General features: G+C 49.3%; 1 protein-coding gene across 7 annotated transcripts in view; it reads right to left on the bottom strand.

Annotated features, from left to right (window-relative positions):
* Window positions 1-11,649: 11,649 nt before the first annotated feature.
* The window catches only part of IRF2 (interferon regulatory factor 2), a 66,415-nt gene continuing 56,252 nt past the window's right edge, over window positions 11,650-21,812 (bottom strand). For 5 of the 7 annotated variants that reach the window (XM_032769326.2, XM_075066398.1, XM_032769331.2 and 2 more), the window contains exons 7-9: window positions 20,317-20,481; window positions 14,935-14,981; window positions 11,650-12,981 (exon numbers count right to left, since the gene is read on the bottom strand). In XM_032769326.2, coding sequence (XP_032625217.1) covers window positions 12,667-12,981; window positions 14,935-14,981; window positions 20,317-20,481 — 527 coding nt within the window. In that variant the 3' untranslated portion in view covers window positions 11,650-12,666. The remainder of the gene's footprint in view (window positions 12,982-14,934; window positions 14,982-20,316; window positions 20,482-21,812) is intronic. The other 2 variants (XM_032769327.2, XM_075066399.1) reach the window with 1 other exon arrangement.

Raw genomic sequence — 21,812 nt, forward strand, 5'->3', positions numbered from 1 at the left:
GCCTACAACCCCCACATAGTAGTGCTCCAGGGACATTCCAGCGGGAACATGGAAATGCTTCAGGGGGCGGCACTTTATCATGCAGCCTAATAATCCAAAAGATACAACGAAAATAATTAAGATGTAGCAGCTGGAAAGCATAAATTATTTATTACCTGAGTTATGGACTGGAAAAGGCTTATCGGGCGCTTTATTGATGAGTTAAACATTTTTTAAAAGCACCTACATAACTTTAGCGCAATCCTCAATTGTATTTTGGTGTGTAACTTGCATTGAAGTCAATCACCTACATATTTTTGTGGAGCTGGGCTTAAGGCTCATTTTCAAAATTGGCATGTAAAGTCCCTCTGCCCATCAGTGAGACTGAGGCCACAGCCACACTGTAACCTTCTGCCAGACAGCCAGGGTGTGATCTCTGATTACTATAGCTGTGCTAAAAAACAGTTACCCACCTTTTATTAACTGTTGTTCTTCAAGAGGTGGTGTTCATGTCCATTCCAAGCAGATGTGTGTGCACCGCGTGCATGCCAGCTGGAAGATTTTCCCCTAGCAGTGTCCGTAGGGTCGGCCTCGGCGCCCCCTGGAGTGGTGCCACCAAAGCACCCTATATAGGGGCCTGCCAACCCTCCACCCCCTTCTTTCCTTCTTGCCGGCACTCCAACAGAGGGGCAGGAGGGTGGGTATTGGAATGGACATGAACAACACCTCTCAAAGAACAACAGTTACTAAAAGGTGGGTAACTGTTTTTTCTTCTTCGAGTGATTGTTCATGTCCATTCCAAGCAGGTGACTCACAAGCCTGAACCTAGGCAGTGGGGTCGGAGTTCACTGCTGACTGAAGCACTGCACGGCCGAAGGCTGCGTCATGTCTGGCCTGGTGCATGATGGCATAGTGTGTGGATGGAGGACCACGTGGTGGCTTTACATATTTCCTGAGTCAGGATCTGGGCCAGGAACGCCACGGAGGAGGCCTGCGCCCTTGTAGAGTGGGGCATGATCGGAGGAGTAGGGACCTTGGCCCGACCATAACATTCCCAGATGCAGGCCGCAATCCATGAGGAGATCTGCTGAGATGAGATCGGGAGCCCCCTCATCCTATCTGCCACGGCAATGAAGAGCTGGGTTGATTTCCTAAACGGTTTGGTTCGTTCAATATAGAAAGCTAGGGCCCTGCGGACATCCAGGGAATGCAGCCTACGCTCCGTACCCGAAGAGTGTGGTTTTTGGATAGAACACCAGGAGAAAGATATCTTGACCCATGTGGAATTGGGAGACTACCTTCGAAAGGAACGCCGGGTATGGCCAGAGTTGGACCTTGGCTTTATGGAAGACAGTGTACGGAGGCTCGGATGTCAGCGCTCTGAGTTCCAAGACCCTCCTGGCCGAGGTGATAGCGACAAGGAATGCGACCTTGTATGAGAGGTATAGCAGAGAGCACAAAGCCAGGGGCTCGAAGGGAGGCCCTCTGAGGGCAGAAAGGACCAAATTGAGGTCCCAGGTTGGGGCTGGTTGTCGAATATGTGGAAACAGCCTGTCTAGGCCCTTGAGGAAGCAACCAATCAGCAAGTTCACGAAAACTGAAGTACCCTGCTCTCCTGGATAGAACGCCGAGATAGCCACTAAATGAACCCGAACTGAAGAGAGGGAAAACCCTAGCTGTCTCAGATGAAGCAAATAGTCCAGGATAAGAGGGATCAGGGCCTGCAATGGCGCCTGTCCTCGCTGTTCAGCCCAGATGAATAAGCGTTTCCACTTAGCCAGGTAAGTGGCCCTGGTAGACGGTTTTCTGCTACCAAGCAGGACTTGCCTGACCTATTGAGAGCATTGCATTTCCACGGGGTTCAGCCATGGAGCATCCAGGCTGTGAGGTGAAGCGATTCCAGATTCGGGTGGCGGAGGCGACCCTGATCCTGTGTGATCAGGTCCGGGAGCATAGGCAGCATGAGAGGTGTTCGAGTGGACATGTGCAGGAGCGACGTGTACCAGTGTTGGCGCGGCCACACTGGCGCTATCAGGATTATGCGGGCATGATCCCTGCGGATCTTGAGAATCACCCTGTGAACCTTGGGAATTGGGGGAAAGGTGTAGAGCAGACCGTCCCCCCAGGAGAGGAGGAAGGCGTCCGACAGAGACCCCAGACTGCGGCCCATGAGGGAGCAGAAACGTTGACACTTCCTGTTCTTTCTCGAGGCAAAGAGGTCTATCTGGGGATAACCCCAGAGGTGGAAAATTGATCGTACTATATCCCGGTGAAGGGACCACTCGTGGCCATGGAATGAGTGGCTGAGGGCGTCCGCCAGGCCATTCCGCTCCCCCGGGAGGTAGGATGCTGACAGGTGAATTGCGTTCCGTACGCAAAAGTCCCATAACGCGAGGGCTTCCCGGCACAGGGGAGACGAGCATGCACCCCCCTGTTTGTTGATATAAAACATCACTGATATGTTGTCCGTAAGGATTGAAACACATCTGCCTGCCAGGTGGGGTTTGAAGGTTAGGCATGCCAAACACACCGCTCGCTGACGTTGATGTGCAAGGAGAGATCTTCTGGAGACCACAGGCCTTGGGTCCTGAGGTTCCCCAGGTGCGCCCCCAATCCGATGCATCCGTCACCAAGGAAAGGGAGGGCTGGGGGCTGGCGAAGAGAACTCTCACGCACACTTCTTGCGGTCGAGCCACCATTGAAGGGAGACCAGCATTATACGGGGGAGCGTCACCACCGAGTCTAGGGCGTCCCTGGTCGGGTGGTATACGGTCACCAGCCAAGACTGGAGAGGAGGCAACCTGAGTCTGGCGTGGCTCACCACATAGGTACACGCCACAATGTGGCCCAGCAACTTGAGGCAGTTTCTTGCTGTGGTGGTCAGGGCATGTTGGAGACCGAGAATGATTTCGGACATGGACCGGAACCTGGACTCCAGTAGGTACGCTCTGGCGTGGGTTGAATCCAGAACTGCCCCTATAAACTCTATCCTCTGAGTGGGAAACAGGGTGGATTTGGCCTCCTTCAGCAGGAGGTCGAGCTCGAGGAAGGTCTGTCTGATAAAGAGTACCTGAGCCTCCACCTGTGCCCTGGTATGGCCCTTTATGAGCCAATCATCCAGGTAGGGGAACACTTGAATCCCCTGCTTGCGCAGGAAGGCTGCCACGACTGCCATGCACTTTGTGAAAACCCTCAGGGCTGCTAACAGGCCGAAAGGCAGCACTGAGAACTGAAGATGGGCATCGGCTACGACGAATCTGAGGTAACGCCTGTGATGGGGGATTATGGCTATATGGAAATACATGTCCTTCAAGTCGAGGGCGGCATACCAGTCTCCTGGATCCAAGGAGGGAATGATCAAGGACAGGGAGACCATGCAGAACTTGAACTTCTTTACACACTTGTTCAGACGCCGCAAGTCCAGAATAAATCTGAGGCCCCCTTTCACTTTCGGTATCAGGAAATAATAAGAGTAGAAACCCCTGCCCCTGTGCTCCTGAGGAACTTCCTCCACCGCCCCTACTGCAGGGAGGGACTGCACTTCCTGAGTTAGAAGTTGCTCGTGAGAGGGGTCCCTGAAGAGGGATGGGGAGTGGGGCTGGTGGGGCGGAAGGGAGGAGAACTGGATAGAATATCCCTTCTCTACCGTGTGAAGCACCCAACTGTCCAATGTGATTCGGGACCAGGCATGATAGAAGGGGGATAGATGTGACCCAAAGGGAGGATCCAGAGTTCTGACGGGTAGGTCGTCCTTGACCGTACCATCAAACTGGAGGCCTGGGCCCCGATGGCAGCCTTGTCTGGCCAGATGACTGGCCTGAGGGCTGACGTTGGTGCTTCCTCCTGCCATTCCTGCCTCACCTACACCCGGCATCCGGGCGATTCTGAGGCTGGTACGGGCGTGGGGCCATTTGTAGCCTAAACTGCCTGTGCTGGGTTACTGGGGTGTACAGGCCCAGAGAGTGAAGAGTAGCCCTTGAGTCCTTCACGCTATGCAATCGCTTGTCCGTTTTCTCCAAAAATAGCACTGGCCCCTCGAATGGGAGGTCCTGGATCGTGTGTTGGAGCTCATGAGGAGGGCCCAAGACCTGAAGCCAGGCTTCCTGTCTCATGACCAGGCCAGTTGCCAATGTTCACAAGGCTGAATCTGCCGCATCCAGGGCTGCCTGGAGGGATGGTTGGGATATCAATTTCCCTTCCTCGACCGGAGCTGAAAATTCTGTTCACGCCTCCTGGGGAAGAAGTTCAGTGAACTTAGACAATGCCGAGCATGTATGGTGTCCATACTGGCTCACTATAGCCTGTTGATTGGCTATACGCAATTGCAGCCCTTCCCCCGTTGAATACACCTTTCTGCCAAACAGGTCCAACTTTTTGGCCTCTCTGTTTTTGGGTGTCAACTCCTGGAACCCCTGGCAGCATCTACCACCAGGGAGTCTGGGGGAAGGTGGGCATACAGGTGCCCATAGCCCTTGGAGGGTACAAAGTAGCGCCTCTCTGTCTTTTTGACCGTGGGGGCCAACGAAGCCAGCATCTGCCATAAAGTACGGGACATGTCCGCTATTGTCTTGATCAAAAGCAGAGCTACCCTGGATGGGCCTGAGGGGGCCAGGATGTCCACTACCAGGTCCACGTTCACCTCAATCTCCTCCGCTTGGATCTCCAAAGTCTGGGCTGCCCACCTAAGCAGCTGTTGGAGCACTCGGTTGTCCTCTAGGGCCGGTGCCGTTGCCGTGCCTGAGACAGCCTCGTCCGGAGGTGAAGAGGAGGAGATCACCTTTAGTGTACCCTCCTCTGACCCATCCATGGCTTCGGGGGCTTGCGGCACACGGTATTGTGGTTGCAGGGCCGGTACGGGTTCGAGATGCGGCGCCGCGGCCGGTACCGGGGTCGATAGTGAGCAACGAGGCGTGTCGGGCGGTGCATGCAGTGCCGGACCATGGTCACTGCCAGTGCCGATACCTGACTAGGGAGTGCTGGACTTTGATGTGGCACACCCCTGCTGGATGACGGTGCTGGTGGACGAGGCAACTGCGCCAGTACCACCGACATCAAGGAAATCGATGCGGACCTGGAGCGAGGGCCAAACGCCTGACCCAACGACTGGTGGTAGGCCCAGGGGGTCCAAAACGGCCACTGGGAGAGTGGTTGCCATTGCTGCTGCCTCTGCGGCGGGTACGGTTGCTGGCTCGCCCACGAAGCTGACCTCCTGCTCCTTGACCTACTGTAGCAGTAGGACTCAGTCTCCAAGTCCGAGGTCTCCAAATAGGAGCAGTGCTGCAGGGACAGGGAACACTCCCTCTGCTCCGGTGCTGCCCAGGTGGTGCGAGGCGACTTGCCCCGTGACTGTACCGGGGGTCGGGCCACAGCCGGTGGCTCCATACAGTGGAGAGGAGAGGCCAGCACCAGGAGACTCAACAAGTCAGAGGCAGCCTTGAACACCTCCAGTGTCGATGGGAAACACACGTCCTCACTGAGGTCCGGGGATCTTGGCCATTCCGGACTTGACTGCCCTCTCTCCGGTGCAGGAGTCAACGGAGCAGCTGGAGGATCAGTCTGTGGCCCAGCCTGTCCACTTGCACTCATGGACGGTGTCGGCCTCTTAATGTACTGGCGGGGTGATTGTTCCCTCACTGGCCTCTTCTTTTTAGTGGGCACTGGAGAGGGTGAGCGGTGCCACACGGAGGCTGATTTCCTGTGACCCGATTCACTCTGGTGCTGGGATTTGGAGGCTTTGGGCTGGGTCCCGAGTCCCGATGCTGCTGGCGGGGCACTACACACCGAAGACGAGGTGCTGGGTGCCAGCTTAGGGTTGGAGGGTGGCCGCAAGGCCACCTCCATCAGGAGCTCTCTAAGTCTATGCTCTCTGTCCTTAAGAGTCCTGGGACGGAAGCCCCTGCAGATACTGCACCGGTCTCTTTGGTGGCCCTCTCTGAGGCACCACAGCAAGCAGAGTGCGGGTCACTCTTTGGCATAAACTTCCCATCGTCCCTGCAGAGTTTAAACCCTGGGGACCCAGGCATGCCCCAGTGGGGCAACGAGTACGCTCTGGGGAGCCCCTGCAACCACTATCAACTATGTACAACTACTGTAATCTAAAAACTAAACTATATACACGAACAAAGAGATACTGCTAAACTTGCTGTAAGCAAGCAAGGTTCCAGCTAGCCGTCACCAGTGGTAAGAAGGAACTGAGGGGGTGGAGGGTTGGCAGGCCCCTATATAGGGTGCCATGGTGGCGCCACTCCAGGGGGCGCTGAGGCCAACCCTAAGGACGCTGCTAGGGGAAAATCTTCCGGCTGGCGTGCACATGGCGCGCACACACTTACTTGGAATGGACATGAACAATCACTCGAAGAAGAACACATGCGCCTTGTGTAGCGGCAGCTATACAGCACACCCTGCACTGCACGTTTACCAGTATAGTTTGTTTCACTTGCAGGAGGGGGATGGTTTTACTAAACCTCTATAAAGCACAGCTTTGCCAGTATAACAGCATCCACATTAAGAGTGCTTTGCTGGGATTCCTCCACTGGGGAAACACTCCTATTGCAGCCATTACTTTGGACTCCTAAGTGGAGTGAAAATGGGACATAAGTGCCTAAGTAATTTACGTGCTTTGATGATGTTACACAAACTTTTGGGAATGCAATACCTGAACCTTGCACATTTCTAAACAACCCCAAAAACGTAGCCCAGTTACTGTAGTAAGAGGTAGTGAATTATGGGCTTTACATGAGCAAGGACATTGCACGTGCTGCAAAACAGTAAGGACCTGATATTGCCAGGTGCACCTCTTGGGATGCCTTGAACTGGCCCAACTGCCATTGCTTTTAATGGGACCTGAGTGTGTTCAGCATCGCCCAGGATTAAGTGCTAAAGGACGAAGTGTGGGCTAGTGGAGAGGGTTTTGAAATGGTGGGCTGTGACGCAGTCCCAGGTGGTCTGTCATGGGCAGAAGTGGGGGGGGTATGAGAGGTGTTGCACCTCACCCCACCCCCACCCCCAAAAAACAAAGCAAAACAAAACTGTATAAATTGGTATAGTGGTGGCCAGTGCTGGTCCCCACCCAGGGCTGGAGGAGCCCAGTGCCAGCGGTAGTTGGTAGAGGGCAAAGCGGAGCTACTGAGTGGTGGGCGGAGAGCACGGTCGGATCCAGGCACCAGCATTCCAAGCAGGTGCTTGGGGCGGCAGTCTGCAAGGGGCCGCAGTTGTGTGTTTTTGCCCCCAAGCAGCGCACTGAATTGCCGCCGCAGACAGCAGGGGCAGTCCGTGAGCCATTAGGGCAGCACGTGCGTTTCCACGGCGGCTGCAATTTGGCAGCAGTTTCTCTGTTCAGTTGCTGCTGAATTGCCGCCACTGCGGAAACACGCTTGCCGTCCTAATGGCACACGGACTGCCCCTGCAGTCTGGCAGCAATTCAGCGCACTGCTTGGGGGGCGGCAAAAACAGAGCTGGCCTGGGCAGAGAGTGAGGAGACACGGCTGGCCCTGAGCCACTGCAGCTGGAGGAGGCTGGAGGGTTTATGGCCATAAGCAGAGCCACCAACCGCCTCTCAGCCAGGGCGTCTGCCTTGCTGTGGGGCCCCAGAACTTTGACAAGGCCAGGTCCCAGCTCCCGACTCTGGACACGGGGAGAGCCCTGCAGGGAGGCACTGACTAATGGGCTGGTGCTGCATCCTGAGCCTGTGCTAGCTACCCTGCTACCATGACAGGGAGTGACTTTGCCCACCACCTTGAGAGTAAGGCCCAAATGTTTCCTCCAGCACCCTCCAAATACCACTGCTCAAGAGACACAAACACCCTCCAGCACCCGCCCTCATCTAGCTGCCTCTCCCAATAGTGTCCTCTATTTGGAAACTGGAAGTATGGTAACCTTCCAGCCTGTCCTGCACTCAGGGACGGCTCCAGGCCCCAGCACGCCAAGCGTGTGCTTGGGGCAGCAAGAAGCGGGGGGGGGGGGGGGCGCTCTGCTGGCGCCACGAGGGCGGTAGGCAGGCTGCCTTCCATGGCTTGCCTGCAGCGGGTCCGCTGGTCCCGCGACTTCAGTGGACTTCCCACAGGCATGCCTGCGGGAGGTCCGCCAAAGCCGCGGGACCAGCAGACCCTCTGCAGGCAAACTGCCGGAGGCAGCCTGTCTGCGGTGCTTGGGGTGGCAAAATCCCTAGAGCTGCCCCTGCCTGCAGTGAGCTGCCACACCCTAGGGCATGGTGGGGGGAAAACTATGGTCCACAGGCCATTTTAAGCTGGCCCTCGAGTTTCTGCTGGGGTGTGGCGTCTGGGGCTTGCCCCTCTCCAGTCCGCCAGCCAGGGAGCGAGGCCACTCCATGCGGCTCCTGGAAGCAGCCACATGGCCCACACTCTGGTGCTGCAGCCAGGGAGCAGGGTCAACTCGGGGAGGGGGGAGGCGGCTCCCAGAAGCCATGACACAGCACCACTCCAGGTCCTACGCACTGCGATGGCCCCTCCAGTACCCCAATGGGAGCTGCGGGGGCAGTGCCTGTGGGTGGGGCAGTGTGCAGAGCCGCCTGGCCGTGCCCCCACATAGGAGCTGGAGAAGGGACATGCCACTGCTTCCGGGAGCCATTTGAGGTAAGCGCTGCCCAGAGCCTGTATCCTTGAGCCGCGCCTCATGCCCCAGCCCTGAGCTCCCTCTGAACCCCGCAATCCCAGCCCGGACCACCATCCTACACCTTCATCCCCAGCCCCACCCCAGAGCCCACACCCCCGAGCCAGAGCCCTCACTCACCACAACCCCCCCCCACTCCAGCTCCCCAGCCCAGAGCCCCCTTCTCTACCCTGACCTCCTAATTTCTGACCCCACCCCAGAGCCTGCACCACCTCCCGCACCCCAACCCCAATTTTTTGAGCATTCATGCGTCACCATACAATTGCTCTTCCCAGATGTGGCCCTTGGGCCAAAAAGTTTGCCCACCCCTGCGCTAGGGACCAGGCCTTGGTGGTTTTTCCATTTCTGCCTGTAGTATGGATAGTGCATGAAGGGGAGGCTAGCCCCCATCCCCTCTGCCCAAGGCACCCCCCCCCCCGCCACTGCCAGAGCCCTGAGCCACAGCCGCTAGCCCCTTCACCCAATCCCCAGGACCCTCTAGCAGGCACGAGCACCCTCAGCCCCGGAGCACCAGGCGGCCCCAGCACTGGGAAACCCAAGCACTGGCCCCAGCTGCCCCAAGTCCTGGGCCATAGGATGGCCCACCCTAGCCCCAACTCCCGCCTGCTTCTGGGAAGAGGAGCAGCCTGGGCTGAGGCCACAGGGGAAAGCGTGGGAAACAGGAGGGGGCCTTGGGGTAGAGCATGGGTGGGGTCACATGTGACTTTTTTTGGGGGAGAGGTTTAGCATCTCCTGGCCTGTGATACCCACCGCTCATGGCCTGGAGTCTACAACGCTGTGATTGGGACAGTCAGGCCCAGCCAGAGTGCTTAGCTCTGCCCAGCACTGGCGGCCCTCAAGCCCTGCCTTCCTTCTTGGGTAGGTGGGTGCCTGTGAGGCGTGCCGGGTGGATGACTACGGCAGGGCTGCCAGGTGCAAGGCACTCAGTGGGTTGCTGAGGTGGAGGATGTCAGCAGGGGCTGGCTGTGGCACCTACCTGGCACCTTTGCCCACTTGCTGGCTCTGATCCCTGCTGAGGCGATGGGCTGCGCATGCCCCATGGGACCCCTCTCCCTGACAGATATGTGTTGATAGTGGGCCACGGTGCCTACTGCAGCTGCACAGATGAGCCTGAGAGAAAAAATTTGGGACCCTCTGGGCTAGTGATTAGTGCAAAGGCCTGGGACTCAGCAGCATCTGGAATCTGACCTCACTGACCCATAGACACACCTGGACGTATTCAGCTCCTTGCAACTTGTTCTATCAGTCGCCTTATGCCGGGGCTGAATCTAGCACACCATATGATCACAGGTAAGTAACTTCAACAGCTCAAAACAAACCCTTTTTGTCTTCTTTAACCCAGCTGTAAAACTAAGTGAAAATCAAGTGGCACTGAGCTTAGCTGCCCTGCATGAAGGCCTCAGGGTGCCATAGAAACTCCATCTGTGGACAGTTAGCTTCCTGTCCCTCAGCTGGTTACTCTGTGCATTAGGTTTCCATACATGTTCTGCTTATTAGGAAATGTAATTTAATTTGAGAAATAGTTTTTCTGGCTAAAGTCAAGATATTGCCATCATTTTCCCCCTCCCCTCATGCTCTGTGTTTACAACTAGAGCAGCAGGGTAGTAGAATTACTGTAACAAGCAAGTCATCACATACATTCCTTTTAAAAACGAAATCTGGTTAATTGTTCCTTTTCCCATTTGCTAAAGAAAGAAACTTGGGTTTGGCGAGAGGGGGAACTTGCCTCTGATTCAGAGTGGGGTAGTTTTTTTGGTTATTATTAATCTGTTCCAAAAATCAAACACACACAATCTCAGCTGCTTCATTTCAATGGGAATTTCCCCTGAGAAGTGACTGATTTAGGCCCAGAACCACAAAGGCAGTTGGGCATTGCCATGCTCTGGGCATGCCTACTGGATCAAGTTCTGCAGGTAGTATGGGCGTTGCCCTGCCTGACACCCCAATTTTAGGCTTGTGTTGCAGATTAGGGGGAGATAGGCATCTGGATGCCTAGCTTAAGGCAGCAGCGCTCATGCCCACAGACAGAACCGTAGGTATCTAAGGAACTTTAACAGTGAAAATTTAGGCACCTACAGGGTGTGGTAACAGCTGAACAGAGGTTTTTCTGGAGCACAGTGATGCCTACAACTGGAATGCAGGTGACTAAACCCCACATGTAAGTGCCTAAGCAGCTTTGTGGCTTTGGGCCTTAGTAAAAATGGAGACCCATGTCCATTTTCCTAGATCCATGCACGGAGGGAGCCTTCTGGATTTGAATCTCCCCCACTATTTACAGCACCATTGCCCTCTCTTCCTTGGACTCCAAAGAGAACTTTTTCTGTGCTGCTGAAATCACGCCCCAACAAAGCTATCTCAGAAAAGCCTTGAGCTGCATTATCTTTTCTATAACCCTCCTCTAGCTCCTCATCTGGGGTTACTGAGGCAAAATAAGTTCTTTCCCAAGACCACTCATTAGAGCATCAGCTGTGTTGTGCCATGGATTTGTAAGCAGAACTTTACACTCAACGTAGTGCTAAGCACTGAGGGTGTGACATGGCATTGAGTTACTGATATAGCAGAATCCTACAGATCCGAACCCCCACTATCTAAACCTCCTTTTCCTAATGACCTGGATCAGAAGTCAGCATGGTGTTTACATGGCTGCCAATCCTGTGTTCAGTCCACTAATAATAATTATTATTATTATTATTCAAAGGACTTAAAACAATACCACTATCCCCATTTTATAGACAGGGAAACAGAGGCAGAGAGAGACACACGAGGTCAATAGCAGAGTTGGGAACAGAGCCCTGGTCTCCTGATTAACAGTCTGGTGCCCTGACCATTGGGCCATATTGCCTTTAAGCCCGAGTTCCTCTTTCTCTCTGTGCTGTGCTGCCATTGTCCCACAGTACTTCCCATTTCATTCACAATGTACAAGATAGTTCTCAATTCTAAAGCAAAGGCCCTGTTTTCCGTGATGAGAGGTGACCCCCCTTCACCTTTCATACAAAAAGCCCAAGCTGTATGGATAAGATTAAAAAATGACAAACAAGAGGATTATTAAAAAGTTAACTCTATATCATATTTATTATCAATCCACAGGATAATTTGATTGCTACATGAGCTCATAAAAGCTATTTCACCTTTACAAAATTAAAAAAATGTGCCACAAGGATGTAATAACTGCTGATAACCCACCAAGAACTGAATCTTAAAATTATAAATTTGCTGTAGAAAAGATTAAAAAAACAATTAGATTCACTTTAGAATTTTACTTTGAATAAAATATTCCCCTGTATAAAAAATAAAAAAGCTTGCTCTGGTTAGAATTAGAGTATTTTTTTTCTTCTTGAAATCTGGGAATTTGCATAATATCTCTGTAATATTTTTCTTCCTACTGTACCACGCGGCATTCAAGCATAGCAGATTAGAAACAAACACGAGAAAAGCGGTCTTACAATGTGTGAAATCCATATAGAAAGGTTTACCTTCCTTTTCTTTCCCTACTTCTCAAGACTTGTTAGCAAGAATAGCCTGTGAAAAGAATAAAGATGGGAGGGAGCTTTGAATGTGCCATTAATTAGAGCAAGGTAATAAAAGGCCTTTTCGTAAGTGCTTTTTAATAAGGTGCAGAAGCAGACCGCAACGTTGCTAGTACTGCACTATGTACATATTCACAATAAATTTTTTTATTTAAAAAAAAATTCCAGCTAGTTCACATTTTCTCTTCCATTCTGAGGCTTTCAGTTCCATCACAGCCTTGACTGCAAGAAGTGCAGCAACACCACTTCCCTTGTGGTTGTTGGTCCTCTTATGAAGTACTGGAACTTATATAAGTGGGCCAAAGTTCTGTTTTTCCTATGCAGTAACCGTGGAAATCCATCTGGTTTCAGGTATACATACTGATGGCTGGAGTCCTGAGTTAAAAAGCTCCAGTACTGGAGTCGGACACACAATGTTCTATATTGTCAAGGCTTACCCTTAGATTTGTCTAATGTGCGTCAGAGTTGCACCTCTTCTAGAGAAACATAAAATATAAAAACAACCCAAAACTAAAGAGAGACAGTCAGAGGCTTAGCAGCTCTTGACTCTCGACTGGGTGATGTCTGATGTTTTCTTGATGACACTAGCCCGTGTCTCATGGTCTGGCCTGCTGCTGCTGGCAGAAGCTGAAGACACTACTTGTGGGAGAGGGATAGCTGGGAAGGGGGGCCAGGAGCTGTTGTAAGGCAGTGGGGAGCTTTCTTCTTTGATGGTGACCTGGAGGTCAGGCTTGTTGGAAGTCACAAAGGTAGCCATACTGGGAAGAATATGAGAAGTGTTCCTCATACCCAGATTGCTCAGATACTGTTTGCCTTCAATGTTTTTCTTTTGCCACTGAAGCCGACCCTGAAAAGAAAAAGACCGTCAAGTGAATGTGATTTTGTAAACTACTCCTGCTAATATAACTGATACAGAGGCTGCTCTTCTCTCTTTCAGTCAGGCCCTAAATTGCATTATAGTGTTGTAGCCAAATAAAGGACCACATACTAAGGAATGGTCACTGAAACCTGTGCTTTTAGGCTTTTATGCGTGACCTTGTGATTTCTCCTCCCTCCGGAGTCCCACTCTCTTAAGTCTAGATGTTCCTTTGCATAACTTACTCTGCTGATGGAAAACAGAGGCCATATTCTCAGTTATTCTGGAAAAATGGGTATAGGGACAAGGAGCTCTGAGCTTCAAAGTGCAAAATTTCTCCCAATTGGTTCCCTCCTCCTTGGAACGGGCAAGGGTTTCAGCACCTGAATCCAGGGGAAGTTTGGTCACCCACAGAGGTCAAGTGCCAAAACAGATAGCTCTCCTTAGCCAGCACAGAACAGAATCCAGCAGCTGTTAAAGTTGCTAGCATTATTCTTTCATGGGCTAGCCCTTCTGATATCTATGAGGCCTGTAGGCGATCATGCCAGAGAGCATCTGCTCCATCCCCTAATGCATGCAGAACATCAGTGCACACCTAGAAAGGGAATTTTGTGAGACTGGGGAGCAGGGTAATCTTACTATAGAAGTAGTGCTACAGCCCGCACTGGGAAGCAAGTAGAGGCATTTCTCATTCCCAGGTTGTTCAGACTGTCCTAGGGGAGTCTGCTGAGTTTTGTTCTCCTCTGCCTGCAGCAGCAGGATGGAAAATATGGCCCACCAGATCAGCAATGTTTTAGGGTCACTTTCCTTATCCATGCCCTACTAAAGCCAATCCTCCTTCTGGCAGCAAGTAGCAGCTCAGCTGTACTCCAGCACACTACCCTGCAAGGTGCTATTTTTACATCCTTAGAGAATTTTCACTTCTTTTTATGGTATTAAATGTCATTAGCTGGGAAAGTGCTCCCCCCAAGCTTCCCTCTCTCTTCAGGAGCATGAGAGATGAAGAGCTTATTTAACGTTAAAGTATGTACACTGAGAGCAGAGTTAATATTGCTGCTCATTTTTTACTTCATAACAGCATTCTCCCACCAAAGGGATTCCAACTTTTTTTTTTTTAAACAAAGCAAGAAAATGACCTTGCAGGGAAGCCTTTCATGAATATGAAGCTGGAATCCTGAAGCCAAATCTTAGCTTTGTCTCTAATATACACATGTATTTTTATGTCCAATTACATGATCTACACATATAAAGCTAACATTTACATGCACAAATAGATGTGCATGCATCTATTCAGCAGGTGCAAAATTAGAGGCTAGAAATGAAAATTGTTCCATGGGTTCTGTTAGGTCACAAGCAATAGCTCCACACAATATTTGGTGGTTATATATCATTTTCTTTGATTTCTTTTCATTCGAAGCATGAGGACAGACTTGTCAGGAAAGCTCACATGCACCATATTTGTAAGAGTCTCTCCATCATCAATAGCCTTTTCCTGCTATTGTGTGAGCCCAGACAATATACAAGAAAATCCAAATGAGGCTGCTCGCAACCAAGATAAAATACTAAGCTACCCAGAAAGCACTGAGCCATAACACACATGCATGCACAAAGCCCCTCTGTTGCTTTACTCTGTATAAAGAAATGTGTTTGTTTCCACAGCTGACTTCTCTCCAAAGCACATATTTGATTTTCCTATAAAAATTAGTTTACTTCTAATTTTGAGAGATCATGAAGTTGGGTTTTTTGTTTTTGTTTTTTGAAATAGGCATCAACTTAATCTACAAGCATCTGAATATTTGTCTCCATACAGCCCTCTCTCCACTATTAAAATTAATACTGTCTGAGTAGAAGTGTATTTTGATGGGGCAATGGGAAAGAACCTCCACAAGTGTCACTTTAGTACTTGAAGAATTTCTCCTGAGCACTATAAAACCAAGTGCTTACCTGTGCATTTTCTTCATCACTGGGAATGCTGTCTGTCGTTTCACTTTCTGTTGGACAAAATGGAAGTAAAAATGAAGGTGGGCATCATTCTACCTGAAGTATCAAAATCCATCTAAACAGACAATATCCACTGTTAAGAAACAGGTCACTATAACCTCTTCTAGAGCCAGCAAAGATTGAAAGAAACACACAAATAAATAAATAAAATAAACAGTACAACAGCCTTCATTCCCTGTCATGCATGAGTTGACTCCAGACTTGTAACATGAGGCCTATATAAAAAGCAGCTTGCTGAACCTGTGAGCACCTGAACAGAGTAAAACAAAAAGGTTAACATGATAAACAAACCAGTGCACTTAAAACAAGGAAACAGACTACACTAGATGTAGGAAATGTTAAAGAGAAGCAGATGCACAAGGAGCTTAGCCTTATGGGCAAAAGGAGAGACTTAATTTGTCCTTCTCCACCGTGTTTGCTACCTAGAATAGCATTTTATAGCGTGGCTAAAATGTTGCAGTCAGAGCCCTTTCCTTTGCTTTATCAAAGCAACACTATTCACAACCGCACCCAAAGAGAGATAAAAATGCTTTCTTTTGATAATGTCTATCTAAACATTCAGCCTCAAGGACTAGTCTTCTGTAACATGTTTTGTTACTGCTACTATCGAATTTGTTCTCATTTACTTTTATTTCATCCTCCTCTTGCCCTTAATATCCCACCCTGAGCCCCTCCATCACTGAATTGCCACACACATCCCTTTCGATCCCCACAACCACTGTACCTTCCTTGCCCCCACCTATGATCATCCTCTTGATCACTGCATCGCCACATACACACACCCACCATCAGCCCCCCCCAAGCACTGCACCTCTATACACAAGCGTGCACACACACCCTCTCCTCACCCCCTAACCACTGCACCTCCACACACACACCCCTCTCCTCACCCCCCCACCTACTGCACTTCGAGACACACACAAACACACCCGACGTAATCCCACCAACCACTGCACCGTCACACACATATACCCCTCCCATACTTCCCCTGAGCACTGTACCCTGACATACCTCTTATCTCCCGCCCCCACACACACAGTGCCTCCACCTCCACACTTCTAATCACATCTGTGTTCCTTTTCCTAACCTAAATGCACACACTTAACTGAGTGGGGGTGAGTGGGCCATAGACCCTCCTCTGTGTCACATACAGTGCTAAGCAAATAGATGGGATCATTACATTCTGGAAATGTCACTTTATTGCAGCACCTATCCACACGTGGGAGTTATATAAAAACAGCTGAATAGTTATTCTGATAAGGATTAGGACTTTGCACGGTTTCACATATGCTGACCTGGATAAACAGAGTTGCTGCAAGGTGTTTTTGCCAATTACACCAAACTACAAGCTAGGATGGGAAAGGGAAGGCAGGAGAGCAATCTTTATAGAAGACGAGGGCACAATTTGAGAACAACACGGATAGAAGGAATTCACATGCAGACACGAAACAGATACTCCAATGTACAGAAATGTGTGGTAATAAAGAATTTTGTAATGCAAACAAGAAGGAATCAGTCCTCAATGTTTATATATTATCAGAATCTGAGCAAGAGACAGTTCCAGCACTGACAAGGGCAGAAGGTCACTGGGATGCACAAAATCCTAAAGGAAAGAGAGGCTGCAAGACTATTTGAATTATTATCAACAAGATGAGGTAAGCAAAGAATGAGGCTAGCAAGTGAAGGCAATAATAGGTGTTGTTAGCTTGAACAGCTTTAAAATGGAGGTAGATGAGTTTTTGCAAGAAAACATTTTTGTGTACTTCAGATCAGTTTTTGGCAGCAATGATAAAATAATTGTTATCATGGTAAATCACTGCATAATGAGGTGGCCTTCTCACATCATGCAATATTGCACATGGGACGTGCCTGATCCATCCCTTGTGCATTACTCTGCCACACCATGCTATTGCAAGGTCCAGAACAAACCGGGACTCTTGAACGGTTGCATCATTCAGATTTTCACAGTGCAAAGTGTGAAGTGAGATTATCCTATGAATTTCAGGATTGGTGGCAGCCCTTACATAAAATCTACAGGATTCCTGTCTTCCTATCCTGTGAATCATTTGTATGCTTAAAAAAAGTCCTGGACCAGATCCTTGTCTGCTGCCATGAAATGCACTCATGAAGTAGAAAGATGGCATTAAGATACCTTTGTGCTTAGCCAAGCCTGAACTAGCTGTGAACCAGGCTGATCCCCAAGCTTGGACTTAGAGCATCCCAAAGACTCCCACAATGCCAGTACAATAGCGGAGAATCAGCAATGCATAGGGACACCACAACTGCGCCTCATTTTCCCCATGCATGCCCCGAATACTGGGCCAGGGAGGGTAGCATAAAAGCCATTACACAAACACTGGAGGATATGCCTACACATGCGTGATTCTCCCATGGTCAGCTATGCTGGCTATTGGGCTGCTTCATGACAATGGAGTGGTGCAAAGCAGATGCCACACATCCCAAGATCTAGTTCCATATATTTTATATGTACTCAAATTATTTATTCAGGTCTTTGGCTGAGGTTAAGAGAAGCATTTTTGTCATGTTCAGTTATACTGGGAGAGTTGTGCAAGAAGCATTTGACAGACAAATGTTTCTACAGTCTGATTAGTAATACATTTTATAACATCCTCTTCCGAAAACCCATCTGAAGCTCGGGCCATTACAGACTAACCACAGTGGCCGTGATGATCATATATCAGCATGTGACAGACCAATGCTGGAGGTGATTCCAAGAGAACATGAACATTCACTGTGACATTAAGATAAAAATATTTTCCATAAAAATGTGTCTGGAACTAATTTGCCTCATGGTTGAAAGATAAAGCCACAGAGAGAGTAATGAGTCACACCCAGACCAATGTAATATTAATGACTGTTTAAAAGGACAAACATTTCTGTTTCTACCCATGCCCTCCGAAGGCTTGTAAGCTCGTTGACAACAGTGCAAAAATGAAGGACATGTTGTGTGTCAGACTGTTGCCACCTTTCAAGTATGTTTAGATCAATAATTGTCCAGCTTTGCCATTCTGCAGACCTCTGCAACAAAGACAGCCTCCCCTCTGAAGCTCCCAATTCCACACTTGCACAGTGACATTATCATCAGCTGAAGTGCATAGAGGCCCCAGCCCCTTTGTGCTAGATGCTGTGCAAACATATAGCAAAGAGACAGTCCCCACTCCAAAGAGTTTAGGCCCAGATTTTTAAAATTATATTGGTGCCTAAATCCCACTGATTTCAATGGGAGTTAAGCACCCAAATACCTTTGAGGATGTGGGCCCCAGTGTCAGAGTATCTATAATGTTCAGTTTTGTGGCCCATCTCTCAATTCTCCACCCTCTCTGTGTGTTCAGAGGCTCCATGAACTATAACTTTAGACCCACTGAGCAAAAGTACTAGTGGAATGTTGGCAATGTATCTCCATGCACACCCAAAGAGACTATGAAATACTCCATCTAATAGATTTCCTTAGGCTAGTATTTGCTTTAGGCACCTCAGAAACTAAAGCTTTCAAATGTGCCTTCAGATTTATCAAATTGGACATTTTTAAATGTTACTGATAACTACATTTTAATATTTTGGTTGATTAAAAATAAGTAATAATGAAATGTAGTTTAGACTATTCAGGGGTAGGTTCTGCTAGCCCGTCTCATGTTAAATAGCACCTTTCTCCAGAAATTGTTTTATTGAAGCCACTTGTGGAACAGGCTTCTATTCACATGAGTAAGGCTAGCAGTATCTGGCTCTTTGTTCCCTGTAACTGCTATATGGGACAATCCCTGGGACAATTAGTAAATGTGAATGACATGGAAACAGTAAATGGACAAAATATACTGTACATACAACTTTCTTGCTTTACAGGACGATAAATGCTAAAAAAAACTGGAGTGGACAGTGGGAGATACAACATGTAACAACAAGGCTGTGCAGGGAGAGAAGGGGAAGAGAAAAACAGGCCATTATGCTTCCCAAGCCTCTTAAAATAGGATTCATCTGTAAACCAATGATAGCGACTAATCAAGGGAAATTGTGAGGTGAAGAGCAAATGCGATAACTCTAAAATCAACCTCAGTGCCATAGGCAGTAATAGTAAAATAACACTGTCAACTGAAATTTGGGCCAGTGTTTACATATTGTAAAAACAAGCTTTTATAAAATGTAGAAATGTTTTCATATTGAAAATATCCAATGAAAACAGTTGTTTTTAAACAAACCTTCTCCATCAGCATTTAAAGTCCCAAAACTGCAGCACTAAGAATCTGAAAGTGATACTAAAATGTCAACAAAGCGAAACTAACTTCATTGATTTTCTGTTGAAGATGAGAGAAATACCAAAAAAACCGCAAAAAACATCTGTATAAATAGTGGCAGAAACACTGGATTTTTAACTCTTTCACCTTTTATAATCAAAGGTGTTATAGGGAAAGACATTTGTTTGCAGCATTAGGAAACAAGGTGGGTGAGGTAATATCTTTTATTGGACGAACTTCTGTTGGTGAGAGAGACAAGTTTTCAATTTACACAGAGCTCTTCCTCAGGTCTGGGAAAGGAACTCAGAGTTATAGCTAAATACAAGTTCAAACAGATAGTTTAGCATCAGTAGTTAGCACTTATTCTAAAGGACCATTCAAGGTGAAGTGGCCCATCATTTTAAGTCAGGGGTAGGCAATGTATGGCACGTGTGCCAAAGGCAACACGGGAGCTGATTTTCAGTAGCACTCACACTGCCCGGGTCCTGGCCACCAGTCTGCGGGGCTCTGCATTTTAAATTTATTTTTAAATGAAGTTTCTTAAACATTTTAAAAACCTTATTTACTTTACATACAACAATAGTTTAGTTATATATTATAGACTTAGAGAAAGAGACCTTCTAAAAATGTTAAAATGTATTACTGGCACGCGAAACCTTAAATTAGAGTGAATAAATGAAGACTCGGCACAACACTTCTGAAAGGTTGCTGACCTGTTTTAAATTGACACTGTCTCTCTAATAAAAGATGTGCATCCCTAATTGATTTTGCACCCATAAAAGTTTACTTAATTGGCACTTATGTTTCCCTCTTAAGATAGATGTTGCTTTCTGGCTTCCCAGTGTGAAATTAGGGAAGTTACTTGGAAGTATTAGAACTCAGGTCCAAAAAAATGACCAGCAAAGTATAAGTGTTTCAGAATCTCCATCAACTATCCTATGATACAAAGCAAAGAAACCATGCACCACCTCCCCAACTATGGTATCTGCCTAATTGCTTAGGCCTATGTAACATTCCAGCACTACCCTGTGAGCTCTCCTGAATCTTGTGAAAGTTCTTTTGAGGAATGACTTACCTGCATAGGAGGAGACTGGGGAGATCTGCAGAGGGTACAGCTGACTCATGCTGAGGGGCTGCTCATCACACTCTGTTGTCACCTCTACTACTTGGCAAACATCAGGAGGATTGGCAACTATCACCTGCTCCTCAGTACTGCCATCAAGATGGGGATGTCCTACAACTCCATATGAGAAGGAAAAGATAGGTTATTGCAAGACTCCCTGATTTGTCAGACACATTGAACTGTTGCATTAGTACAGGAGTGGGCAAACTATGGCCCATGGGCCGGATCCGAGTTGTCTTAAGCCAGCCCGTGAGCTCCCGCTGGGGAGTGGGGTCTGGGGCTTGCCCCACTCCAGTGCTCCAGCTGGGGAGCAGGGTCCGGGAGCACTCCATGCAGCTCCCAGAAACTGCAGCATGGCCTCGCTCCAGCATTCCAACCAGGGAGCAGGGTCGAGACCACTCCACATGGCTCCCAGAAGCCATGGCATAGCCACGCTCCGGCACTCCAGCCAGGGCACAGGGTCGGGGGCCGCACCACGCGGCTCCCAGCAGCTGTGGCATGGTCTTTCCCCACCCCCTAGCTCCTACATGCTCCAATGGCCCCCTTCAGCACTCCAAAAGGAGCTGCAGGGACGGTGTCTGCAGATGGGGCAGCGTGCAGAGCCGCCAGGCCGCACCGCCGCATAGGCGACGGAGAAGGGACATGCTGCTGCTTCTGGGAGCCGCCTGAGGTAAGCGCTGCTTGGTGCCTGCACCCCCTGAGCCTCTCCCCATGCCCCAACCCCCTGCCCCAGCCCTGATCCTCCTCCCACCCTCCAAACCCCTAGATCCCAGCCCAGAGCACCCTCTTGCACCCCAAACCCCTCATCCCCAGCCTCACCCCAGAGCCCACACCCCTAGTCAGAGCCTGCACCCCTTTCTGAATCCTACTCCCCTACCCCAGCCTGGAGCCCCCTCCCACACCATGAACTCCTCATTTCTGGCCCCACCCCAGAGCCTGCACCCCCAACCAGAGCCCTCACCCCCTCCTGTACCCCAACCCCAATTTTGTGAGCATTCATGGCCCACCATACAATTTCTATTCCCAGATGTGGCCCTCAGGCCAAGAAGTTTGCCCACCCCTGCATTAATAGCTAAATTGTGGTCTTCTCACTCCATGCCTGACTGTTTCTAACAAGGCTTCTAAGGAAATTTTGGTTGATGTCTTCAGTCTCTAACACCTTCAAAGCTGCCTCCTTCCTTTCCAGTTGTCACCACTGGAAATGCTTAAGCAGATCAGTAAGTGTGGCCCCCAGCCAGAGGTAGCCTACAGTTCCACAATGCAGCCTGTAGCTATGCTAATCTTTAATACAGAAATGAGGCCTTACCAGAGTATACAGAGCTCCATCTTTATCAGAACATTACTTGCTAGAATCAGTGATTACTGTAGGCTGCACTTCTGTATTAATGGTGATGGGCAGCTGCAGTACATCCCTCTTAATGTAAGTCAGATGCAGCGCCTGGCAAGTT

Source organism: Chelonoidis abingdonii, chromosome 5, assembly GCF_003597395.2.
Source record: "Chelonoidis abingdonii isolate Lonesome George chromosome 5, CheloAbing_2.0, whole genome shotgun sequence".
Taxonomy (NCBI): domain Eukaryota; kingdom Metazoa; phylum Chordata; order Testudines; family Testudinidae; genus Chelonoidis; species Chelonoidis abingdonii.